Genomic DNA, 28000 nt, shown 5'->3' with positions numbered 1-28000 from the left:
TCTTGGAAACCACCATTCTTCTTTCTGTCTCTGTGAATTTGACTACTCTAGCTACCTCATATAGGTGGAATCATTTGTCTTCTTGCAGGTGGCTTATTTTACTTATCATTATGTCCTCCAGGTTCATTCATGTTGTATTATGTGCCAGAATTTCCTTCCTTTTTTTTTTAAGTCTGATAATACTCCATTGGTTGGATGTATCATATTTTGTTTAATTTATTCACCTGTCAATGGACACCTGGATTGCTTCCAGCTTTTGGCTGTTGTGAATATTGCGGCTATGAGCATCCATGTACAGATAATCTGTTTGAGGCTCTGCTTTCAGTTCTTTTGGGTGTATATCCAAAAGTGGAATTGGTGGGTCATATGGTAATTATATTTTTAATTGTTTGATAAACTACCATATAGTTTTCCCCTGTGGCTATACCATTTTACATTTCCAGACCAGCAGTGCCCAAACATTCCAGTTTCTCAGATCCTTGCTAACATTTATTTTCTACTTTTTTGATTATAGTCATCCTGTGTGTGTGAGGTACTGTCTCATTGTGGTTTCGATTTGCATTTCCCTAATGATTTCAAACATGTTTTCATGTGTGTTTCCATTTTTAAAAAGAAGCAAAACACAACGCAGTTTATGCCTCTTTTGTACTTCTCTTCTAATCCTGTTTTCTCTTCTATATACCAAAGGTAGCACTGTTTTAATTGATGTATTTTCTTCCCATCCTTCGTGTTTTTATACTCTAATATGCATGTATTCATAAACATTATACTGCAGAGTTCTGTTTTGAAGCCTAAATTGTATCTTGTGCCTTTCATTCTGCCATTTTTACTTGATGTGGTTTTTTATTTTTTGAGATTTATCTATGTCAGTATTAATTTATTCACTTTAACTGCTATATAGTAGTACTCCATTGTAGGATTGCCATAGTTTATCTCTTCTCCTGCTGATTGCTTCTGTCTGCTGCTGTTACCAACTGTGCTGTGGTGAGCTTCTTGTATTTGCCTTCTTGTGTTTGTGTGAAGCACAGGCTCTCCTAGAATGTATTCATTCAGCAAATGTTTGTTGCAAGCTTGCTAGTGCCAGGCATTGTTTTGGGCAGTAGGGGATGCATCAGTGAACAACTCTGCTCTGAAGGAGCTTATGTGAATTGCGATGATTGGATTATGGAATGTTTGAATCTTGGCTTACGCAACAAAAATTTATTGAGTCTCTGCTGCGTCAGAGATGTAGGAATGACCAAAACAAAGATTCTGTCTATATAGAGTTTATTATCTAACGGGAAGATAAAAAGACATGGTATACTTTCACATAGGAATGAATACCTTGAAGACAAGAAAGCAGAGCCTGGGGGTTTTTTGCTGTGGGTACTGATGGAAGGAAGGCCTTTTTGAAGATGTGACAGTTGAGTAGAGCCTTAAATGTAATGAAGATGTGAATGACATGGGAAAATCAGTCTTTGAGCTGAGGAAATAGCAAATGTAGCGGCTTTGAGGAAAGAACACGATTAGAGAAGAATGAGAATAAACTCAGTGTCACTTGAGTGCAGTGAGCAAACAAGAGGCTGATTAGGAATGACGTGGCAGGCTAGGTAGCAAGAGGGCCTTTGCAGTTGCTCAGAGATTTTAGATTTTATCATAAATATGACTTAAAAGGTGAATGATGTCATGGTTAGGCCTTGGACTAGAAAGAGCAATAGGAATGGTGGGAAGTGATTAGATATGGAATATATTTCAAAGGTGGTACCCACAGAATTTTCTGGTGGTTTGGATGTAAAATGTGAAAGAAAGGGATTAAAGTAAGGATAAGGTAAAGTTCTTTTAAATTGAGCCAAGATATTGACTAGTGGTATGTTTTACTTAGCTGGAGAATACTAAGGAAGAAATCAGATTGAAAATTCAAGTTTGAAATGCCTACCTATTAAGTATCTCAAATATTTGGCAATCTAAATACAATCCAAAGTGGTTGTAATAGTTACACTCTCACACTCACTAGGTTTATGTGATCCATTTGGGTGAATTCCAGATGGATCCCAACAGGAGAGATAGCCTGTCACACTTCTATGCTGTTGAGGTTCATTGACAATCATTGCTCTAAGGGAACCTACCATAAAACCAATTAACTTGTTATGAAGTAAATTGTAACTTAGGTTTATTACTAAGTTTATGTATTTACACTTTGAGTTTTCTCTTAATGGGGTTCACACGTCTTGTTTCATTTTATTTTGTTTTTAATTCCAGATGCTGGATCTGGTGTGGAAGAAGTGGAATTAAGCTGGGAAGATTATCTAGAAGAGACAGGGTCCACAGCAGTGCCCTATGGATCTTTTAAACATGTAAGCAGTAACTGTATTGCTTTACTGTTTGTATCTTTCCTTTGACTTACTGTGCCACCATTAGAGAGTTTGGAGTTATTTTAAGTTGGGGCACTTGAACTTGAGTGCCTTTTCCTTTTCCTTCCCCTGCTACCCTCATTAAGAAAGCTTGACATACTCTTAAAATTATTTTTGGTTTTGTGTGTTTTCTCCCCCTTAATGCAGGAATTGTCTTTTGGACTGGTCATGAATATTCCTTTATTTTTGTCAGAAAACCTTCTTATAAATTGGAGAAAATGGTTTATTTTCTTGCATATTACTTTATGACTATTGGTTTGCTCTTTGAAAGTAATCCCAGTAACATTGTTTGCTTCCTGTCATATTGAGCAGAAGCATAAATGGTGGCTTACAGTGAGTCACATTTGTGGCCTGTGCAGCATGGTTTCATGCCTTAACAGCCCAGTTTAATGCTTTGCCAATGGACAACATATTTGCTTATGTAATGCCTTTACAATGTAAGAAAATATTCCAAATCTTATTAATAATTTATATTTAGACCTAGTTTTTTAAACCTGTTCATCCTCCACTCTTTCTTAAAAGACATAAAACTATTCATTCTAAAACTCTTATTTCGTTTGTCTTAGTCTGTTCAGGAGGCCATAACAAAATAACAGATTGGGTGGGTTAAACAACAGAAGTTTATTTTCTTATAGTTCTGCAGATTGCAAATCTGAGATTAGGGTGCCAGCATGGTCTGTTTCTGGTGAGGACTCTTCCTGGGTTGCAGAGAGCACTTTTCCATTGTGTCCTCACATGGTGGGAAGTGAGAGAGCAAGCTCTCAATGGTGTCTCTTCTTATAACAGCACTAATCTCGTTGGATCACATCTCCATTCTTAAGGCCTCATTTAATCTTTACTACCTTCATAAAGGTTCTGTCTCTAAATATAGATACATTTGGGAGCAAGGATTTGAACATACAAATTTGGGGGGAAAGCAATTCAGTCTATAGCAATATTCAACAGCATGTAGTTTCTCTGTCCTAGGATTTGCAAAGATACTCAGAATTGTCTGTTTTGTGATGCTGGACTGTATTCTTTTAGGTGTCTTTATAAGCTAAAGAGTGTTGCTCTTTTCAGTTTGTTCTCATATAAAATCTCAGTTATACTCGGACTTCCAGCAAGATGGAGGCATAGGTGGACACACCATACCTCCACGCACAACCAAGATTAGAACAATAACAATTTAGAGGCAGAATAACACCCAGAACTGACAGAGAATTTATCTGAATGGAAGTTGGACAGCCAAGAAATTGAAGCAGACCCGTTCATCCAGACCAGTAGGAGGGGTGGAGAGGAGCTGCCGGGTTTGGGTTCGGAGCGAGGTGAGGAGAGCAGAGAGAGTTGGGCGCATAAGGCAACCGGGGGCGCATAAGGCATCTGGCACGTGCAAGATAGCAGCGGGTGGACCCTGAGTATGCAAGTGGCAGCTGGCGGACCCAGTGAGGCAGCGATTATGGACCAGGGCACAGCGCGCAACCCAGGATCCCAGAGAACGGACTGAGGTCCCACGGAGAATAGAGCTACCGCCATTGTTCCCTCCCACCCCCGGCCCTGCCCCACCCCCACCCCCACCCCCTCAGACAACGTCACAATCTAGCAACTGGGGTGCCCAGCTCTGGTGAACACCTAAGGTTCTGCCCCTCACCGTAACAGGAACGACCAGACCAAAAAAAAAATAAGAGAGAGAGAGAGAGAGAGACATGTCTCAAACAGAAGAACAGATCAGTGCCCCAGGACTCATCATTTTAAGTGATCGAGAGATAGCCAATCTATCAGATGCACAGTTCAAAACACTGGTGATCAGGAAGCTCACAGAATTGGTTGATTTTGGGTGCAGATTACATGAAAAAATGTAGGTCACCATAAAAGAAATGAAGGAAAATAAACAGAGAACCAATAGTGATGGGAAGGAAACTGGGACTTAAAACAATAGAGTGGACCAGAAGAAAGAAAAAAAACAACCAAACAGGAAAGAATGGAGAAATAAGAATTCAAAAAAACGAGGAGAAACTTAGGAACCTCCAGGACATCTTTAAACGTTCCAACATCTGAATTATAGGGGTACCAGAAGGGGAAGAGGAAAAGCAACAGATTGAACACGTATTTGAACAAATAATAAGGGAGAACTTCCCCATTTTGGCAAAGGAAATAGACTTCCAGGAAATCCAGGAAGCTCAGAGAGTCCCAAAGAAGTTGGACCCAAGAAGAAACACACCAAGGCACATCATCATTACATTACCCAAGGTAAAAATGAAGGAGAGAATCCTAGAAGCAGCAAGAGGTAATGGGACAGTAACCTACAAAGGAGTTCCCATGAGACTGTCAGCTGATTTCTCAAAAGAGACCTTACAGGCAAGAAGGGGCTGGAAAGAAGTATTCTAAGTCATGAAAGACAAGGACCTATATCCCAGATTACTCTATCCAGCAAAGCTTTCATTTAGAATGGAAGGGCAGATAAAGTGCTTCTCAGATAAGGTCAAGTTAAAGGAGTTCATCATCACCAAGCCCTTATTGTATGAAATGTTAAAGGGACTTATCTGAGGAGAGAAGCTTAAAAAAAAAACATGTACAGTAAAAGGACAGCAAACTCACAATTATTAACAACCACACCTAAAACAAAACCAAAAGAAACTAAGCAAACAACTAGAACAGGAACAGAACCACAGGAAGGGAGATCACATGGAGGGTTAGCAACAGGGGAGTGGGAGGAGGAGAGAGGGAGGAAGGTACAGTGAGTAAGTAGCATAGATGGTAGGTAGAAAATAGACAGGGGGAGGGTAAGAATAGTATGGGAAATGGAGAAGCTAAAGAACTTACAAGTATGACACATGGACATGGCTAAAGGGGGGGATGTGGGTGGGAGAAGTGTACGGGGTGGAGGGGAGTGAAGGGGGAAATGGGACAAATGTAATGGCATAATCAATAAAATATATTTTTAAAAAGTTAGGTAGAAAATAAACAGGGGAGGGTAAGAATATTATAGGAAATGTAGAAGCGAAAGAACACATGTACGACCTATGGACATGAACTAAAGTGGGGGAAATGGGTGGGAGACGGTGTGCAGTGTGGAGGGGAGTGAAGGGGGGGAAATGGGACAACTGTAATAGCATAATCAATAAAATATATTTAAAAAAAGAAAAAACTCAGTTATAGTAGTTGTCCTTTTGATTATTTCTTAGTTCATTTTGCCTCTCTTAAGTTTAAGTGAGAATTATATATTTTAGGTAAGGATTTTATTTTGTATCACATTGGCTAATCTTTTGTAATTGTTTTTAATATTGTTTTAACACAGAAAGTTTATTAATGATTTTATAATATCTTTGAATTCTTGTTTTTAATGTTATTACTAATCTAATATATATTTGCATAAACTTATTTATTTATACTAAAATGCAAATGAAGGGTAAATTCCCTGATCAAAATTCTTGTCTTAAAAAGGTGACTTTAAAAGACAGATTACACTTTCTCCTCTTTGAATGACAAAGCAAAAAGAAAAATAAATTTATACATACTTTCTCACTGTCAAATTTAGGAAGTACATGTAAACCTGAATCAGTATTTGGTGAAGAGCTGCCAAATATACTGAAAATCAAGCATGGATGTAGGTAGATGCTGAGAAGGGATGCCTTTGGCTAGCAGATCACAGACAAAGCAGACACAGCTCTGATGTCTTGAATAATGGAGGTGGATGTGAAAAAGAGTTTTATAGGACCCAGTTTGGGAAGGAAAACAGGGTTTAAAAAGGAATTAGAGGTTAACCACGTTTGCAAGGAGGAAGGGTGTTAGGTAAAAAGCTTTCCTCAAGGTACTTGTCCCGTGAACAGAATAGCACCTGATATGTGCAAGACACTAAGCTTTACCTGGGTCTTCTAGACCAAAAGCTTCAGGCTGCTAGGGGAAGGGATGCAAATCCTATTAACCCCAGGTTATAGGTGAAGATCCTTTGCAGTCTGGAGCTAGAACAGAAGGAATGAAAGGGACAGAATGTCTGAGAAGTTCACACCCTCAGGACCCAGAGACACAAAACCTGACTAAGGTTGAAGGTTAATCTCAAAGTCCCCTCTTGTGTCTGTCCCTAACTACTAGTTAGAAAATGCTGGTCAGCAAAGATTTATTTGTGGGGGAGAGGAGAGGAAAGAGTAGGGAGAGAAACAGTCTGTGAGATAAAGTCACATAGAGAAGACTTAAATATGAGGTGGAGCAGCAAATACCGAGGGGGAAAAACCCTCTGGCAAATAAGCCTCCACCTTAAATAATAGAAAATGCTGGTGGAATTGGAAGCAGGTGGTGTGCTGTGAATAATCAGAGCAACAACAAAACCCAAACCCAGCTCCACTCCTAACTAGATTGACTTAACCTTCACCCTCAGACTTCAGGCATGAGAAGCATGCCCATTCCCAGGTATAAATACTTTTTGCCTCAATCTTGACTGCTTTACACAGAATGTCTGGCTTTCAGCCAGAAGTTATTGGACACATAAAGAAGCGAGGGAAAAACAGCACACTGTCAAGAGACAAAGCAATCAACAAAACCAGACTTATATGATCCATATGTTAGAACTATCAGAGAATTTTAAATAACTGTGATCAGTATGTTAAAGGATCTAGCAGAATAGGTGGACAACATGCATGAACAAAAAGGGATTATCACAGAGATGGAAACTATTAGAAATGTAATGGAAATCATAGAAATGAAAAACAGGGTAAAGGAAATGATGAATGTCTTTGATAGGACTATCAGTAGACTTGACACAGATATGGAAAGAATCAGCACACTTGAAGATAAATCTATAGAAATGCCCAGAGTGAAAACAAAGAGAAAGAAGATTAGGGAGTGGGGAAAAACAAGACCAGAACACCAAACATCTGTGGACAATATAAAAAGGTCTAATGTATGTATAATTGGAATTTCTGAAGGAAAAAGTGAGGAAGGGGTATTTGAAGAGATAATGACAGACAATTTGCCAAAGGAAAGACAGATTTCACATCACAGACTAAAGAAGCTCAGGGAATACAAAACAGGATAAATAATAGACAACAAACAAAACCCATCCAGGCACATCATTTTCAAACTGTTAAAAACCAGAGAGAAACATCTTGAGAGTAACCAGAGAAAAAAGATACATTACATAAAGAGGAACAAATGTAAAAATTATAGAAATTTTTTCCCAGAAACTGTTCAAACCAGAAGGCAATGGAGTAAGATCTTTATTTTTTTTAAAGAATTTATTTATTTATTTTTAGAGAAAGGGAAAGGGAAGGAGAAAGAGAAGGAGAGAAACATCAGTGTATGGTTGCCTCTCATGCACCCCTACTGGGGACTTGGCCCACTACCCAGGCATGTGCCCTGACTGGGAATTGAATCAGTGACCCTTTGGTTCATAGGCTGACACTCAATCCACTGAGCCACACCAGCCAGGGCAATGGAGTAAGATCTTTAAAGTGTTAAAGAAATAAACCTGTCAATCCAGAATTCTGTACCCAGCAGAAACTTATTCTAAAAGTAAAGGAGAAATAATGACTTTTTCAGGAAAACAAAAATTAAGAGAATTCATTACTTGTAAAAAAAACTGAAGAAAGTTTTTAAGGCAGAAGGAATTTGATATAAGGCAGACACTTTGATCTACACAAAGAAAGGACAGTAGAAATGGCATAAATGTAAATTAGATATAAGTATCATTTCTTATTCTTAATATGTCTAAAAGATATGTCTTAATATGTCTAACTGTTTAAAACAAAAATGGTAGCACTATATTGTGTCTATAGCATATATAATACAGGTGGCAAACACAAGGCCCGTGGGCCTAATCTGGCCCTCCACCTTGTTTTATCCAGCCTGGCTTTTGTTTCTACCTGGTGGCAGCACCAAGTACTCGCTTAACTGTTAAGGAGTAGTTATATTTATACAGTCCTAAAATTGCATTCAGCGCTTTGAAGGCAACTGTGAGGCCGATGTGGCTCCTGGTGAAAATGAGTTTGACACCCCTGATATATAACTACAATAGTGCAAAGGATGGGAGGTAGGATTTTCAAGTATATGGTTGTAAGATGTTTATACAACACATGAAGTTGTATAATATTATTTGTAAGTAGACCTCAGTTAATTAAAGATGCGTATTGAAAACACTTAAGTAACCACTAAATTAAAAATATAATTATTGTGTTAAAATATACATAAAACTTACCATTTAACAATTCAGTGGCATTAAGTACTTCTTCAGTGTTATGCAACCACTGCCACTATCCATTGCCAGAAGTTTTGCATCATCTCAAACAGAAACCCTGTATCCTTTAAACAGTAACTCCCCATTTTCTCCTTTCCCTAGCCCCCAGTAACCTCTGTTATACTCTGTCTTTATGAATGGCCGTATTTTGCCATGTATAATGCGCTTCTGTGTATAATGCGCACCCATGTTTTTTGCCCAGACTTTCAGGAAAAAAATCTTTCCTTTTAATTTTTTAATTCACCTATATTTAGATACTTGTTTTTGTATTATAGGGGAATTTTACCATTTATTTTTGAACATACAGTACAAGAAATTTTATGCGATATAATTACAAAACACAAGAACAGATTCAAGGTATTTCAGGTACTACCCATGTATAATGTGCACCCATATTTTTCCCTCAAAAATATGGACAAAAATGTGTGCATTATATGTGGCAGAATATGGTAACCTCTGTAACCTAAGTGGAATCATACAATACTTGTCCGTTATATGTTTGGCATATCATTATACCATTGATCTTTGAACAATGCAGGGATTAGAAGCACTGACCCCCTCTGCAATTGAAAATCCACATAAAACTTTTGACTCCCTAAAAACTTAACTACTAACAGCCTACTGTTGAACAGAAGCTTTACAGATAACATATATATTTAATGCATTGTGTACATTGTATGTATTGTATATTATATTCTTGTAATAAAGTAATCTAGAGAAAAGAAAATGCTACTAAGAAAATCATTAGGAAAATACATTTACAGTATTTTGTTATAATTGAAAAAAAAATCTATGTCTAAGTGGACCCCCTGCAGTTCAAACCTGTGTTATTCAGGAGTCAATTATTCTTTTTTAGTGCTTGTCCTTGAGTTTGCAATATACATTTACAACTAATCTAAGTCCTCTTTCAAATAACACTGTACTACTTCATGGGTTGTGGCAGTCTCTTAGAGTATTCCCAGTCACCCCTCCTATTCTTTATAACATTGCTGTTGTTCATTTCTCTTACATATAAGCTGTAATCACCAAATACTTTATTGCTATTATTATTTTGAACAAACTGTATTGGATTAAGAATAAGAAAAATTAGATTTTATTTTATTTTATTTTCATTTATTCCTTTTGTAATACCCTTTATTATATCTGAGTTTCTGACCTATAATTTCTGAATAATTTATTTTAGAATTTTATGCAAGGCAGGCCTGGCAACAAAATCTCTCTGATAAAGTCTTTATTGATTTTGCTAGATACAAAATTTTTGGTCGGTGGCTTTTTTCTTTCAGTAATTTAAATATTTTACTCCACTCTCTTCTTGGTACCATGGTTTCCGAAGAGAAGTCTGATAAGATTTTTATCCTTGCTTTCCTATAGGTAGTGTTTTCTCCCTCTGCCTTTTAATATTTCTTTTTGTCTTTATTTTTCTGCAGTTTGAATATGATATGTGTAGGTTATAGGTATTTTTGGTTTTTATCCTTGTACTTTGGGCTTCTTGGATCTGTGGTTTGGTATCTGTCATTGATTTTGGAAAATCTCAGTGATTATCACTTCAAATATTTCTAATATTCCTTTCTCTCGTCTCCTAGTATTCCCATTACATATGTTACACCTGTAATTGTTTCACAGTTCTTTGATGTGGTTTTATCCTTTTCAGACATTTTTTTCTAGCTCACTGATACTTTCCTTGGCTGAGCCCATTCTCTTCATGAACCCAGAAAAGGTAGTCTTAAGTTCTGTTACACTGTCTCTGGTTTCTAGCATTTCCTTTTGATTCTTTCTTAGAGTTTCTGCCTTTCTGTTTACATTACCCATCTGTTCTTGCATGTTGTCCTCCTTCCATTTGAGATTTGCTTTTTTAATGTGTTCATTTAGCTGTAATTTCCCTCTTAGCACTTTCACTGCCTCTGATAAATTTGATATGTTGTATTTTTGTTATTAGTCTTTATTTTCTGATTTCCCTTGTGATTTCTTCTTGAATCATCAGTAGTTCTTCCTTATCTGCAGTTTCACTTGCCACAGTTTTAGTTACCTGCAGTCAACTATAGTCCAGAAACATTAAAATAAAAATTCCAGCAACAAGCAATTCATGTTTTATTTATTTTTATTTTTTCCTAAGTTTTAACTCCCATGCTGCTTTGCAAAGCACAACAAAATTTTTTGTCATCCTGTGCCATTCCACTCTGTCCCACCTTGAACGTGAATCATCTTTTTGTCAGCTGTGTGTTATCCCTGCCTGCTAGTCACTGGCAGCCGTCTTGGCCGTCAGATCGACAGGCACAGTGTTGCAGTGCTTATGTTCAAGTAAGCCTTATTTTACTGAATAGTGCCACCATTCATGTAACTTTTACTATAGTATATTGTTATAGTTGTTTTATTTTGTTACTGTTCTTAATCTCTTCCTACATCTAATTTATAAATTAAACATAGGTATGTATATATAAGAAAACATCGTGTATATATAGGGTTTGGTTTTCTCCATGGGTCAGGCATCCACTGTGGGTCTTGGGGCGTATCCCTCATGGATAAGGGCAGTGGCTGCTGTATTGTTTAAGAATGTGTTTAATCTCCACATAATTGTGAATTTCCTAGTTTTTCTTCTGTTATTGCATTCCAGTTTTATTCCATTGTGATCAGAAAAGATACTTTGAATAATTTCAGTCTTTTCAAATTTGAAACTTGTTTTGTGGCCTAACATTATGGTCTGTCCTAGAGAATGTTCCATGTGCACTTGAGAGGACTATGTAGTCTGCTGTTGTTGAGTGGCGTATTCTGTTAATATCTGTTCTCACTGGTTAATCGTCTTGTTTAAAAGTCCTCTGTCTCCTTTCTGTCTGGTTGTTCTATCCATCGTTGATTGTAGGATACTAATTTGTTTGTAGGTCAGCATAACCTTGATATCAAACTGAACATGAATATTTTAGAAAAGGAAAATTACAGAGTAGCGTTACTGATGAAGACTGATGCATAGATATCTGCATACAGAATAATAGCAAACCAAATGTAGCTGAATTTAGAAAGGATAATACATTAATAACAAGTTGATTTTTCTAGGAATGCAAGATGGTTTAACATTTGAAAATCAACCAGCATAATAACAATAGTAGAATAAAGGAGAAAAAACACATTATCATCTCAATATATAAAGGAAAATTATTGATAAAATTCCATACCCACCATGATAAAACTTTTAGCAAACTATAGATGGTAATTTAGTTAACTCGATAAAGCATATCTACAAAAATGGCGCAGGAAATTTTATTAATGGTAGTAAAGATGCATGCTTTCCTTTTAATAAGGAGCAAGGCAAAGATACTAGTTAACATGACTTCTGTTTAATATTGTTCTAGATGTTCTAGCCAATATAGTTAAGAAAAATAATAAGATATATACGGATTAGAAGGGAAGGAAAAAAGTGTCATTACTTGCAGATAAATAAAATAATTTGGAGATATGTTAATTAATTTCAGCAAGATTATTAGATCCAATGTAGCATTAAAAAATCTATTATGTTTCTGTATACCAGAAATAAATAAAAGTGAAAACTGAAATATGTGATTTATTGTATAATAACACTTAAAAAGTCAAGTGGCTAGAAATAAGTATAACAAAAATTTGCAAAGATGCTCCAAGCCATTATTGATATAAGTTAAAATGAAGGAATGAATATACCTCGTTTATGTAATGGAAGAATCACTAATGTAAAGATGTCAGTTCTCTTGAAATAGATCTGTAGATTTACTTCAACCAAAGTCAAATACTTCCTGCCCCCCTAAAAAAAATCTAGGTAGAAATTGACAAGCTGATTCTAAAGTTTAGAATATAAGGAGCAAGGATAGTCAGACACAGCTAAAGAATAAGATGAGAAGACTTGCTGTACTAGATATCAAAGTCAAAGTTAACTAAGGCAGTATTGTTCTGCTCTAAGGAAAAACAAATCAGAAACATCTACTTTTGTAGGGACACTTGATTTATAACAAAGGCGGCAATTTATAATCTTAAGGAAACATGGTAGGTCAATTATATATGCATTTTCAAACAAATGAAGCCTGATCCCTACCAAATATCATATACAGAGATTAATTCGAGGTGGATATTAGTCCTAAATATGAAAGGCTTCTAGGAAATAATATAGTATGTCTTCATGACCTCTAGAAATAAGGAAAAATTTTGTTTCAAAATACAGAAAGAGCACTAGCTTTTTGAAGGAGAAACACTGATAAATCAAACTGAATTAAAATTATGAACTTCTGTCCCTCAAACAACAATGCCAAGAAAGTGAGAAAATGTTTGTAACACAAGTAACTAACAAAAAACTGAAATGCAAAATATAGATCAGTAAAAAATTGACAAGAAACTTAGGCATTTTCCAAAAGAAGAACTATAAATAGCTAGTAAATATAAAAGTTCTCAACTTTATTATTAGAAAAATGAAAATTATTTTAATAATGAGATATACTACACACTTTCCAAAATGGTTAAAATGAAAAAGACAGAAAACACAAAAATGTTGGTTAGAATGTTGGAGCAAAAGGATTTTTGCTACTGGGAAAGTAAATTGGTACAACCACTTTGTAAAAAACAGTTTGACCCTCTGTTATAGAAATCTATGTGTGTATGTGATGCGCACTCTGACCAGCAGTGTCCGTGGCGTTGTGGATGAGATGAGACAAATTCACATGAACTACTGAAGTCCTGTGGATGAAAAGGGATGGCACGGCCACCCTCTCGAGGGGAGAGCATCTCAGTCATTTTCTCAGGGGGAGAGCACCTTGACCCTTGCCTTGAAAAGCTTTTATTGGCTTTCTAATAGCATTCATTAAAGAAGGTTCTCATTCATTATGCTTAGGTTTGCTTTAGGTAATTATTTTTTACAGATAGCAAAGGAAAGAATGTTACTGATTACTTCTTACAGATTCACAAGGAAAAAATGTTGCAAATGCAAGGGAACAATAAGAGTAATTGGTCTAGTTACACTTCAGTCCTTGGGAGAATTAGTACAGACTTCAGGAAGTTACTTTAAAGATATGCAGTAAGCTTTTGCTGCTTCAACTCAGGCTGAGGGAGTTTTAGCAAGAGCAAGTCTCAAAGCAGCCTCAGTATAATGCAGACCTGGTCTCACCCAGGAGAACCGATTCGTGGGTTTGGCATCCTGTGTGCTGCCACGTGCCTATGGGCTTTCCAGCGGGGCTGGGCTACATTTGCCATTGCCAGGCAGATCAGTTGCCTATATGTATGTACCAACAGACATACAAAAATATTCATATAATCATGGCAGTATTCTTTATAGTCTTCCAAAACTGGGAATCACCCAAAATGTCTACTCTTAGTAGCATTCAAAAGGATAAATTGTTCCTTGGCTGGTGTGGCTCAGTGGATTGAGTGCTACCTGTGAACCAAAGGGTTGCTGGTTTGATTCCCAGTCAGGGCACGTGCCTGGGTTGCTGGCCAGGTCCCTAGTAGGCGGGGCGTGCCAGAGGCAATCATACGTTGATGTTTCTCTCCCTCTCTTTCTCCCTCCCCCTCTCTAAAAATAAATAAGTCAAATCTTTTTAAAAAAGAAAGGATAAATGTGGCACATTTGTGAAAATGGAATAGTTTAGAGCAATGAAAATAAACTACTGTGATGCAGCAGTATTTATGAGTTTTATAAGCAATGTTGGGAAAGAGAAACCCCACACAGAAAAACATTCATACTGCACTAAAACTGTAGTGTTATAATTCAGGATAGTGATTACCTTTCAGGAACACAATAGGGTTGTGATTAGAAGGGGGAGGAATTTTTACACAGCATATGGGACTTTTCCACTCTGGCTCTTCCCTTTCCAGCATCTCCTTACTTTCCAGTGGTTGTTATGACCACATTGCATCTAGTGCTCAGGTCTCCATCGCCTCCCCCAGTGTATGGCAGTTCCTCATTCTTTCTTTGTCTTTCATGGTTCTGATACTTTTGAAGAGCATAGTACTTAGTTATTTTATACCTCATGAGTACCTTTATGAGTATACCTTTATGAGTATACCTCAATTTAGGTTTGGTTTTTTTCCTGGTTAACTCAAGTTTATGCAGATTTGACAAAAATGTATTAAAAGTGGTTTTGTGCTTTCCTTGTTATGATATCAAAGGCATATGACATTGATGTGTTCAGAGTGGTGATGTTAATGTTGATCAGTTAGTTAGGGTGGTTTCTGCCAGATTTCTTCATTGTAACGTTACTGTTTTCCCTTTGCTATTAATATGAATCTTGCAGGGAGAACCTTTGAGATTATATAAATATCATAGTCATCCTAATTATTTTAGCATTGATCCATGATTCTTGCCTGCAGTGCTTCTGTGGTGTTTGTCTAAAGGTGATTTTCTATTTCCATTATTTTTCTCTATTTTTATTAATTGGTTTTCTACTCTAAGGAAGATCTGTCCTCTCTTCTCTGTTAATCATTTTTAACAGTATGAACACATGGATATCTATATAAATCTATGGGTTATAATCCATTACTCTCATTATTTATTTTATTGCTCAAATTGTCCTACATGGAACCATTGGGAGATATTTCTAGTGTGCTCCCATGTCCTTTCCAAATGTCCCCATCATTTTTGGAGCATTTCCCTACTTTCTGTTATCACCAGATATTCTAGGCTCCTATTCTATTTTCTCCATCCCAGAAATGAGTCCGTTATTTCTTCATGGAGCCCTTATTCTTTTTTATTGGAGGATGGGGTTTGGAAATCAATATCTGTATCAATACTAAACTTGATACAGCTGAGTATTATTACTTCTAGTTTCTGTCAATTCACAGAGCTAGGAAATATTTGTATGTTAACATATATGTACGTACACACACATTACTTATTTAAAAAACCTCTTTCTATTTATTTGTCTCTCTGCATCTGCAGTCATCACCTCATTCTGATACCTTGATTCCAATTCAGCACCACAGGTCCATTCTCTTCTTCCTCCTTCCTTAGTTTTACTTCTTTCTCCCACAGTGAGAAACGTGTCTCACTTCATCCACAGTATATTGATTTATTTATTATTATTATACACATACACACAGTAGTCCCAGAATTGCTAACCTATACCTTTGTGACCATACAATTTATCATCTAAATTAAGACATTTTTGAGAGAGGAAAGGGGCATTACTAATTGTTTTTCAAGACAATAGGTGTAAACATACACTGTGTCAGGGAAACTGGGAGGTTATGGCTCCCTATATATTATACTAATTTTTTATTATTATAGCTTATTTTTGCTCCTTCTCTTTTCTAGAGTCATAAATTTTCTTTTGAATGATCTAGAAATCATTCTAGAAAACTTACTGTGTCAAAAGCTGTTAAAATTGTAAACAACAGTGATTTATATACTTAATAGAAAACATTCTCTGTGATCATAATAGACTGCTGTGGTAAAAATACTGAGTTCTTTTAAGATGGAACCGAGCAGCATTGCTATTCCCTGTTTTGTTTCGATCACTTCTGTGAGTTAGAATTGGGATTTCTCAGGTTTCCCTTGAGAAGATTTTATTGCATGTAGTACTTCAGAATTGTAAGACTTAAAAAAGAATATTGGCCAAAGAAATACTTATTTGAGATACTTGTCTGGTGGTTAATAACATTTCCCTGTTCAGGTGGACACACGCTTGCAAAATGGATTTGCTCCTGGGATGAAACTGGAGGTGATTGTGAAAACAGATCCTGAAACTTACTGGGTTGCCACCATCATTACCACCTGTGAGCAGTTGCTCCTCCTCCGCTATGATGGCTATGGGGAGGACCGGAGAGCAGACTTCTGGTGTGACATCAGGAAGGCTGGCCTGTACCCCATTGGGTGGTGTCAGCAGAATAAGAAGACCCTCGAAGCCCCAGAAGGTAAAAAAATACTTTCTGTCATGATGTAATATGTTGCTGCTATAGGAAATCTTGTCCATAATCTTGAGGTTCCAAGCAAATAGGTTTTTCTCACTTTTTTGCATTAGCTTTTTGAAGGAAAATACAAGGAATAATGCATATTTTCTTATGTTTTAAAATTATTTTCTGTGTTCCATAAAGCCTCAGGTTTTTGTGACACTCCCTAGAGCATCATTTACTTATTCTATAAGACTGTGAGGCACTCTGAGTTTGAGAATTGTAGGACTGGTTATCTTTAGGTACGTTGGACCAGATCGATATTTTTTTTCACTTTATTGTTCTTTCTCCTACAAGTGATCTGGGATTTAGGATCTTTAAAATGAATCAACTGAGGCTTTCTTCTAGAAAAGAGCTCTACTGGGAGTAGAATCCAAATCCAGCAAGCAGAGACAATAGGACAAAAGAAAGAGAAGGGTCATTCATATGAAGGTGGAGAAAGGACAGAGAGTGCAGATTTAAGAATATACCAGACCTTACATGTTTTTCTTTCAACTTCTTATTTTGATGTAATTTTGGATTTATAGAAAAGTTGTGAAAATAGTATAGAAAATTCTTGGAGACTTTGCTCTGTTTCCTAAATGATGACATTTTATCAAATTTACCTTACCCTTCTCCCTTTGTACCTTCCTCCCTCCCTCTCTTTTCCTTTCTCTTCCAAACCACAAACATAACTGTATGTGTGTGCATGCTTTTTAAAAGAACCATTAGAGTCCATTGTAGACATCATACTTTTTACTAAGTACTTAAATGTTCTCCTAAAAACAAGGACATTCATGAACATAGTAAAATAACAAAACCAGGAAGTCAACTTTGATATGTACTATTATTTAATCTATATACCATATTTAGTTTTTACCAGTAATGTTTTTATTCTAGATCATGTGTTGCATTCAGTTGTCATGTCTCATGAGATTTCTTTCATCTGGAGCAGCTCTTCAAGCTTTCTTTGTCTTTCATGACTGACATTTTTGAAAGGTACAGGCCTATATTCCCAGTAATGTTCATTATGCATAGAGCCAATAGTACTCATTATGCCCCATTTCTGTTCCTTGTCCAGGATTCAGTCCAGGGTTATACATTGCATTTGGTTGTCATGTCTTTTTGTTTACTTAACCTTTCTTTGTTTTACTTGGTGTTGATTTTTGAAGAATATAGGTCAGTTATTTTTTTAGACTGTTCCACAGTTTGGGTTTGTCTGATGTTCCCTTAAATTCAGATCATGCACCTTTCATAGGAAGAATGCAGAAGCGATGCTGTGTCCTTCTAGAATATCTTATCAGAAGATACATGCTGTTGGTTTGTCCTATAACTGGTGGTGCTAACTTTCGTTGTTTGATTAAGTTGATATACAGCAGGTTTTTCTACCATAAAATTGCTTTTACCCTTTTAAATTAATAAGTATCTTGTGGGAAGATACTTTGAGAGTATATAAATATCTCATTTCTCTTCAAACTTTTCACCCACTATTTTAGCATCCATTGATAATTTTTATCTAAAACAATTATTACCCCAATGATTACCAAGTGGTTTTTTCCTAATTTTTCTATATTTTATAATTGGCTTTATACTATAGAAAGAACTTTCCCTTTTCTTCCATTTACACACATACTGTGTAAGTACATTTACACTGTATATGTGTATTTACATATATATGAGGTCTGTCTGGAAAAAGTCTAGTTATTGTTTGTATAACAAGAATGGTTTGCCCCACATCAATGTAACCTGGCAGCCAAGGAGAATGGACTGGAATGTGCATGCGTGAACAATGACAACCACTTCACTGTACTAGTCAGTGGGTGTGGTAGATACTGTTGAGTGAGCATGTGTACTGTGTGGCCATTGCATTCAAAATGACTGAGCAAGTAGAGCAACGAATCTCCATCAAATTTTGTGTGAAGCTTGAACATTCCTCTGTGGAAACTATTCAGATGATTCAGAAGGCCAGAGCTATGGGCAACTGGTGATTGGCAGCTTTATCACCACAACGTGCCTGCTCATGGTTCATGTCTTGTGCAGAGTTTTCTGGTGAAAGAGCAAATCATCCAGGTGACTTGTGACTCAGCCCTCCACAGTCCAGATTTGGCGCATCTTGTGACTTCTGGCTTTTCCCAAAACTAAAATGACCTTTGAACAGGAAGAGATTTCAGACTGTTGATGAGATTCAAGAGAATATGACAGGGTAGCTGATGGTGATTGGGAGAACTACGTGAGGTCCCGAGGTTCAAGGGGGCTGAGATGTCATTGTCCTATGTACAAGGTTTCTTGTATCTTGTATCTTGTATAGTAAATGTCTCTGTTGTTCACACTGCATGTCTGGATACCTTCTGGACAGATCTCATATGTCAGTGTGGACTCATGATTATTTTATTTAATGGGTTATAATCCTTTGCTATTTTATTTATTTTGATACTCAGATTGTCCTAGATTTGGCCAGTGTGTACTTCTTCAAACTGGCTAACGTGTCCTTTATGTTCCTATATTCTTCAAATAGTTTTATCCCTGAAATTATCCATTTTTTCCCCAAGAAATCTTGGTTCCTTTTGGTGAAGAATGGTATTTAGAAATGAGGATCTGGGTGTTAGTATTCTGGGATGTCAGTGAGCTTCTGTTTGACCATATTTTTAACATTTTGTGAAAATACAGTGTAAGGAAGATTGAGGCATGAAACTATCTGGCCCAGCATCTCATTTTAAGAGTACTATAGGAAAATTCATCTCATTTTAATTTGAACAAGAGACAGTGATTTCAGCTGAATCTCATAAAAGGTTATTAAGAAAAGGGTAGAATAAAGTTCTTCCAGAGAAGCAACTACAAAAGAGATGAACGCTGTGTCGGATAAAAAAAAATCAACCCTGACTGGTGAGGCTCAGTGGATTGGGTGCTGTCCTGCAAACCAGAAGGTCACTGATTTGGTTCCCCTTCAGGGCACCTGCCCGGGTTGTGGGCCGGTCCTGGATTGGGGCCTTTGAGAGGCAACCAGTGAATGTTTCTCTTCCTCTGTTTCTCTCTCTATTTTCCTCTCTCTAAAAAATAAATAAAATCATTAAAGAAAAAAATTTAAAACAAGCTGAAAGAAAGTAATAGCCCTTTTCGTGCTACCCAGAGAGAGTCCCATGCAGCATTGTTTTCAGTTCCTACATCTCTTTTTAAAGATCTTTTTAAAAAGATGATTTATTTATTTATCTTTAGACAGAAGGGAAGGGAAGGAGAAAGGGAGAGAAACATCATTGTGGGTTGCCTCTCATGTGCCTCCCACCTGGGACCTGGCCCACAACCCAGGCAGATGCCCTGACTGGGAATCGAACCAGTGACCCTTTGGTTCTCAGGATGGCACTCAATCCACTGAGCCACACCAGCCAGGGTAGGTCCCTACATATCTTAAAGGGACACTTTCACAATGTCCAGAGCTCTTGATGTCCTGCAAATGAAGGAGGTTTTCCTCAAATTCCTTGCAGCAGGAACCCACTCAGGTGGCACCAATCTTGATTCCAAAAGAAACAGTACAACTACACAAGGAAGAGTGATAGTATCTATACCATAGATCTGAAGAGAACCTGGGAGAAGCTTTGCTCACAGATCATGCCACTGTTGCCATTGAAAACACTGCTGTTGTCAGTGTCATATTGTCCAAGAATACTGGCCAGTGAGCTGTGCTGAAGTTTGCTGCTGCCACAGAAGCCAGTGCTGTTGCTGTCACTTCACTCCTGGAACCCTCACTAACCAGATCCAGGCTACCTTCTTGGAGCTGAGACTTCTGGTAGTTACTGTTCCCAGGGCTGACCACTAGCTCCTCAAAGAGGTGCCTTACATTAACCTGCCTAGCACTGCTCTGTGTAACACAGACTCTCCTCTTGCTGTGTGAACATTGCCATCCTTTGTAACAACGAGGGGGCTCACTCAGTGGGTCTGATGTACTGGGTGCTGGCCCGGGAAGTTCTGTGCATGTGTGGCACCATCTCCCATGAACACCCCTGGGAATCATGCTTGATCTCTAAATCTACAGAGATTCTGAAGAGACTGAAAAGGAAGAGCAGGCTGCAGTTGAAGACGCTTTCACCCAGGAGGCATTTCAGGGTGCATGGACTGCTCCAGCTCCTGAGTTCACTGCTGCGCAACCTGAGGTTGCAGACTAGTCTGAAGGCACACAGGTGCCCTCTGTGCCTGTCCAGCAATTTCCTTCTGAAGACTGGAGTGCTCAGCTGACACTGAAGATTGGTCTGCAGCCCCCACTGCGCAGGCCACTTAATGGGTAGGGGCAACCACTTTGTGGTCTTAGGCTATTTTTCCGTAAGTTCTTAAACAAAATGGAAATAAGGTTGATGAAAAATAAACAGTTAATGAAAAATAAGCAGTTTTTTTAAAAAGTAATGATAGAAGCAGTGGGAAAGAGCATGAGTAAAATTTATTAAAATTCAGAAATGAGATGATTGGAGAAAAGGAAGATTTAAAGTAGAAAAAGTAGAAGTTAGCACAGAACTAGAAATTAAAAATATTAGAAATGAAGACTAAGGTAAAGTGAATAGAGGAATGAATCAATCATGGATAGTATCCGAAGAGAAATAAAATGAGAAAGAGAAAAAATTAAAATAAAAAAGAAATGAAGAAAGGAATATAAAGGACTTGGGAATAATATAGATAGGCAAAAAAATAGAAGTCCCTGAAGAAGAAAACCAAAGCAATGAAACAGTAAAATATTTTAAATTATAATTTAAGGAAACTTCACTAAAATAAAATAGGACTTGAAATACTTATAGAAAGGGCCCAATATGCACATGGGAGAATCAGACAAGAACGGTGACATCAAGAGGTGTTCTAATGAAATTGAACTTTAAAGCAAAAAGTAATCCCTTGGTTATTTAGATTAATTGATAACAATGCTTTATGCCAAAAGACAATAGGGTAATATATTTTAATTCATTGGAAGAAAATATGAAGCAAGGATTTTACATCTAGCTTAACTGAACTTCAGGCATAAAAGCCATATGCAAACTGTTATGATGTAAAGATTCAAGGAATATTGTTCCCGTGAACCCTTCCTAAGAAATCCACTAAAGAATGAGCTTCAGAAAACCAAATGACTGAAGGAACATTAGCATAAGAACTATTATGAAACATTAAATATATTAGCTCTAGAACTAAACATTAAATATTAAATAAAACATTAAATATTTTAGCTCTAGAACTTAGAACTAAATGATGGTCATAAGGGAGATGGTATAGTTTGTAATGGCTACATGTTCTGACAATATAAATAGAATATAACTATAAGAAATATGGAACAACAGTTGGGAGAGCATGTCTTAGGCATGGTATGAGCTCACTCATTGCCTTTTTAAAAAATTAGCTTTACCGCTGAATAGTTTAACTAATTGCCTTTTAAGTGTTAACTGGGAGTAAAAGCCTATTACTTGAAGTGAGATGCTAAAGAGGAGAAAAAAGAGGTTATAGCTAACTTGAGTATTGTTTATAGAACAAAGAAAGAAAAAGTAGTCCAAAAATAGAGACAACTAAAGTATTATATAAAGGTAGCCAGAAGAATAAAACACAAACTTCTCTAAATACTGAAGATAGATTTTTAAAAAAGAAAAAGTATATGTTCAAATAAAGTAGATCACATTGCGAAAGACTGTAATACACAACAATTTATATAATATTTAACAATAAGACAGAATTGAGGCCACATATATTAATAATATCAATAAATGTTAATGGGCTTACTCTTATATTAAAAGTAAAAAAACAATTTAAGTTGGCTCACAAAACAAAACTTAATTCTGTGTCATATACAGGAAACAAACCTAACTGGACAGATTCTGAAAGCATATAAGTATAGACGAAGATACATAGACAAATGCAAATAGAAAAGAAAGTAGGAGTCTCAGTCTGATGTCTGACGTAGGTGGACTTCAGATCAGAAGACATAACAAGAGACAAAGAAGGATACTTTATAGTGGTAAGCTGCAGTTAGTGGTAAAAGGAGACATGGACTATCTATATACAGCCAAAGAGTGTTTTCTAGTAGATCTTACTTTATGAAAAAAGAAAAATGTGTACAGAATGAAGGAGGAGGAGAACATATATGAATGTGTATATGAACATGTTGTCATTTGCTAACTACTCCAGATCTAGGTGGAAAGATTCCCCTGGCTGGTGTGGGTCAGTGGGTTGAGCACTGGCCTGTGAACAGAAAGGTCACTCACTGGTTTGATTACAGATCAGGGCACATGCCTGGGTTGCGGGCCAGGTCCCCAGCATGTGAGAGGCAGCTGATTATGTTTCTCTCTTTCTCTTTCTCTCTTCTTTTCCCTCTCTCTTAAAAAAATAAATAAAATCTTTAAAAATGAAAAAATTGGCTATGAAGTGACAGTGGTTGAATCTCTGTATAAGAGGATTCATTATAGTGTTTTCTCTGCTTTTATCTGTATTTTAAAATCTCCATAATAAAAAATAAACTAGGTAACTTTTGGATAAATTATATTAACAGAGACTTGGAACTATTCCCCTTGTTTTGCATACAACTCGTATTAAACTAACCAGAGAGTAGCTCTATCTAGGAGGACTTTTGTCTCAAGCTTTCAAAGAAACCGTTGCCAGACTCTTAGATATTAAAATGATCTATACACCTGTAAACCATTTTCACTGGTTTAATTTGTCTGTATTCTGTTTAGTTTCTCTGTGTTCTGTGGCTGACATTATGAGTAAAGCGCTCATTTTATTCCTTATCTAGGCATCAGAGATAAGGTTTCTGACTGGGATGAGTTCCTGCGGCAGACTCTGACGGGAGCATGTAGTCCTCCTATTCCGCTGCTAGAGGGCGTGAGTATTATTGCTTGCAGAATCTGTGGAAAACCCTCCTGATCTTTAGTGGTATTTATTCTCTGTCTGAGGAATCTTAATATTGGTCGCTTGTTTACTACCCCAAGGCAAATAAGCATTACTACAGATGTAGGCAAGGGTATTGGGAGGTTTGAACTTAACCCTGAAAGGTTACAAACTGTTAGCTTGCTCAGTGCTTAAATTGCAGAGGTGTCCAACCTTTTGGTGTCTGTGCCACACTGGAAGAAGAGTTGTTTTGGGCCACACTTCAAATACATTGTGACACATAATCACAAAAAAGCCTGTTTTAAGTAAATTTACGATTTATGTTGGTCCACATTCACAACCATCCTGGGCTGCATGCAGTGTTACACACCCCTAGTCAGTATTCTGAATTAGTTGCTAACACATAAAAATCTAGTTTTCCAGATTAGTTTATACATCTGGAAAATGTAGCATTTTGGGGCTTCCACTCTGTAACTGAGTAGGGGTTGATTCTACTTCAAGGATGGGCATTTATAACTCCCACAATGGGTGATGTGTGACTCCCGGTATTCCACCACTCAGGAGACAGTACGTCCATAGTACTCCTATCACCTCCCTACTTTCAGTAGTCCTTTTATGTTATGTAGATTTTGAGCTCATTAGTGATTATAGATTTCTTGTTTTTGTGAAATCAGTTTGTTGGTTACAACATTTCTAAGTTATGTTTTGTTACTTTCTGTGAGACTAGTATTATTCTTTGAGGCATATGTAAAGGTTCCAATTTCTCTACATCCTTGACAACATTTATTATTCTCTTTTTGGTAAAGCTATGCTAGTGAGTATGATGTAGTATCTTATTTTGATTTAGGGAAATCACTTTTCCTTAATGACTAATGATGTTGAAGGTTTTTCTTATGTACTTAATTGCGATTTGTGTATTTTTTTAAACTGTCTTTACTCATTTTAAGAATTCCTTATAAATTCTGGTTGCAAGTCCTATCAGATAGATGATTTCCAGAAATTATCTCCAATTATTTGGATTATCTTTTCACTTTCTTGATATCATTTGCAGCATAAAAGTTTTTTTGAGTTTTGATATAGTCCAGTTTATCTGTTTTTCTTTTCTTTTCTTTTTTGTTTATGCTTTGATGTCATATCTAAGAAGGATTTGCTTGACCCAAGGTCATGAAGATTTACCTCTCATGTTTTCTTGTAAGGTTTTTAAAAAAAGAGTTTTAGCTCGTATGTTTACTTCTATGATTGACTTACATTCCCCTGTAAAACTTGGTGAGCATTCTGTTTCAAGCTAATCTTTATATTGTATACTCTGACTCATTTCATTATGTTTAAGCAAGGGCTTGGCATATACTAAACATTCAGCAAAATTTGAATGAATGAGTGAAATCATGAACAAATGAATTAATAAAATCCTACACTACATTGACCTTGATTCTGCCATTCTGATCTTTAGCTGTCAATGGGTTTTCCCATTTGTTCATATGTTCTTTTGTCTAATAAGAATATGGGTCAAAAAAAAAGGAATATGTAAGTGTCACAGAGCAGTTCTTATTATAAAAAAATGTAAGTTTGAATATTAAGAAATGGTTATGTGATTATGATGTATTAAGTAACAAGCACAAATTGAAAAACAGTATAAGGTGCTCCCTTTTAAAAAAAACAAGTGTTAAAAAGAAAATAAAAGTGAGAGAGTGAGAGACACAGACTTGTGTGCAGAAAACCCAGTCTCAAAGAATTTGTGCTGAAGTGTTCATTGAGTTTTTTTCTTGAAAATGGGGTTGTGGGGGATTTTGACTTTTGTTTTTGATTTTTTCTTTGATGATCATATTTGCTTTTACAATTAGAGACTAATGATGGTATTTTTAAAATCCTTACTAGACGAAACTATATAACATAGTTCTAGAAGTAGAGATCTATTAGAACAGTTTTGTTGCATTACAGGTAGATCTTTTTAAAGATGAACATTTTTATATCACCTACAAATAACACTATAGGAACTTATATGGTATTAGACAATTCAATATCACTGGCCTTAAATGGGTGAAAATATAAAGGCTAGTTTGAGGTTATTTAAAACTTGATTTTTAAAAATTTTATGTTAACTTCTCTTATTTAATCATTTCACCTTTTTTGCTTACAGCTTCGTAATGGGAGGAATCCTTTAGATCTCATCGCTCCAGGTTCCAGGCTAGAATGTCAAGCATTCCAGGACTCTTTAAGCGTTTGGATTGTTACTGTAGTAGAAAACATTGGGGGAAGGCTGAAGCTACATTATGAAGGCCTTGAAAGTTCTGACAATTTTGAACATTGGTTGTATTACTTGGATCCATTTCTTCATCATGTTGGTTGGGCAGCTCAACAAGGATATGAACTTCAGCCACCATTAGGTACAGAGTAATATAATGTTATTTAAACTATTACATTATTGTTATACTTTTATTAATATTTATTCATCATCCTGCATATTATAAAAGCCTTTGTTGCCTTCCATGATAGAAATATTACAAAAAAAAAAGTATATGGAGTTACTAAATTAACCACCTCTTTTTCTTGTAGTTTTATTGCTTTTGTAATTTTCCACAGATACTGATACACATACCTCAGACTTCTGCCCCACCTCACACTGACCTCTTACCCAAAATTAAAGAAAAATTCTTTAGGTAGCATTCATATAGGTATAGGAGTGGGACAGATCTTGGGTTCAAAGCACATTATTGATTAAGAAATTATAACAGAAGTTATTGTTTAAATCAACTTGCATTTGGTATTATGTGCCCCAGTTTGGATGCTGTATTATATTACTTGTGGGCTACAGTAGTCCTTATTGCTGTCACTATAGGCATTTCACCATACTTAACTATCTGGGCTCTGAACAGCAGAGGCAAGGCACTGAAGTGAAAGTGCAAGTTCTTTGAGTGAAGATTGTATAAGTGGGCTTGAACCCTTTTTTTCCTCAATGGAAATTGACTTTTTTATTTATGTTAATGCTTTTAGAATAGTCATTAAGTGTGTAAGTTCTGTCATTATTTAAAATTACCTGTCTTGTTTTACTGAAGCCATCAGACATCTGAAAAATGAAACTGAGTGGCAAATGATTTTGGCTAAAGTGAAAGAGGAGGAGGAAGAGCCATTACCATCTTACTTATTTAAGGTAAATGCAAAAACATGTAGAGTAAAGCAATTTGAAGGAGGTGCAAAGCATCAAATAACCCCTGGAGCCAGTGAGAGTGCCGTGGCATAAGAAGGAGGGAAGAGATTTAAAGGCTGGAATAATGGTGGTCCTTTTCTTCTAAAAGTAGTCTAGGTTATCTGCGGAAGTTCTCTTAAATCATTTTGAGACTTCTCTGCTCTTTAAAAATTAAAAAATATTTAGATTATAGCTGACACACTATTATTTTAATTTCAGGTGTACAGCATAGCGGTTAGACATTTATGTAATTTACAAAGTGATCACCCTGATAAGTCTAGTACCCACCTGGCACCATACATAGTTATTACAGTATTATTGACTATATTCCCTTATGCTTTACTTCACATACTTGTGACTGTTTTATAACTGGCAATTTGTACTTCCTATTACTTCTTTTCTACTATTAACTGCATAGCCTTGACTTGTTATTAAATAAACTTATTTTTCCTTCAGGTAGCCTTTATGTTCCAAATGTGGAGAGTATGAGTGCCTCCTGTGGTTTTATTCCTGAATAATTTTTTTTTAGGGAAGAAAATGATAGGATTAGATGATTTTGCAGAAGCTAAATAGTTTCACTATTTTAATTAGGAGTAGTATTCAGCTTTATATAAGTATAAGATTAATGTGAGAATACTCTATTTTTATTCCCTCTTGGTGTTTGCATTTCAGGACAAACAGGTGATTGGTATGCATTCATTCTCTGTAAATATGAAATTGGAAGCTGTGGATCCCTGGTCTCCTTTTGGAATCTCTCCTGCTACAGTTGTTAAGGTAAAATGGGGGCAACTTTCTTGGAAGAATTCCTGTCAGGGTGACTGCTTTAGGAAGTTGGCAGTATTTTGATTTCAGGCTTTCCTAATTCAACCGTTGTTTTTTCTAAGTTGTGAAACTAGAATTACTTCTGTACACATTTTATATTTGTACTGTCCAGTTCTTTGTGGCCCATTCCTTCTTCTGAACTTGGTTGCCCCAACCAACCAAAGCCTGAGCACCAGAGTAGAGGGGCATGTTTTTCGAGGGGCAGGCCTAGCTGTAGTAGAGGAGGTTTAACTGGCAGGGAGGCCATGGTACCTGAAAAGTATAGAGGTGGGCAGGGTCATCAGTGTCCAACTTGGTGCAGGGCTCCTTGAGCTGAGGCGATGTTTGGGGAGCAGGTGACTAGTGTCACAAGATCTGCCAGTTTGATTGTTCCAGCCATGGGTTCAGGTTCAGACTTTTTCTTTTGAAAGGCTGACAGAAGTAAGGCTCTTATTAGGAGTAAACACAAGAACTGGGAAGGTTGTCAAGGCGCAATTACTCATTTACTAGAACTGAAGCATAAAGGAGAGGATTTCAGTTAAAAACTCATTTACTCAAAGTAGAACCAACAGTTAAGTACGACTAGAAGAATAGTGGCTTTGATGCCGAGTCATCCAGTCTGTTGAGATTTAAAGTTCCCTTGCCTTGGAAGAAGATTATTCTTAGAACAGGGGAGGGATTCTGAACCTTCAGTGGAGT

The 28000-nt window shown here is 36.6% G+C and overlaps 1 protein-coding gene and 1 pseudogene across 4 annotated transcripts in view; both read left to right on the top strand.

Annotated features, from left to right (window-relative positions):
• SFMBT1 (Scm like with four mbt domains 1) overlaps positions 1-28000 on the top strand; it is a 115868-nt gene that overhangs the window by 59364 nt on the left and 28504 nt on the right. For all 4 annotated transcript variants that reach the window (XM_045832466.1, XM_045832463.1, XM_045832464.1 and 1 more), the window contains 6 exons: positions 2239-2333; positions 16215-16455; positions 23222-23310; positions 25454-25700; positions 26370-26464; positions 27173-27274. In XM_045832466.1, the coding sequence (XP_045688422.1) occupies positions 16251-16455; positions 23222-23310; positions 25454-25700; positions 26370-26464; positions 27173-27274 (738 nt within the window). In that variant the 5' untranslated portion in view covers positions 2239-2333; positions 16215-16250. The remainder of the gene's footprint in view (positions 1-2238; positions 2334-16214; positions 16456-23221; positions 23311-25453; positions 25701-26369; positions 26465-27172; positions 27275-28000) is intronic.
• On the top strand, positions 19892-20770 carry LOC123814563 (annotated as a pseudogene).

The sequence above is a fragment of the Phyllostomus hastatus genome, unplaced genomic scaffold (assembly GCF_019186645.2).
Source record: "Phyllostomus hastatus isolate PE091 unplaced genomic scaffold, TTU_PhHast_1.1 phas_contig_16, whole genome shotgun sequence".
Taxonomy (NCBI): domain Eukaryota; kingdom Metazoa; phylum Chordata; class Mammalia; order Chiroptera; family Phyllostomidae; genus Phyllostomus; species Phyllostomus hastatus.
Note: the sequence above shows the minus strand (reverse complement) of the source record. Positions and strands in the feature narration are given on the sequence as shown.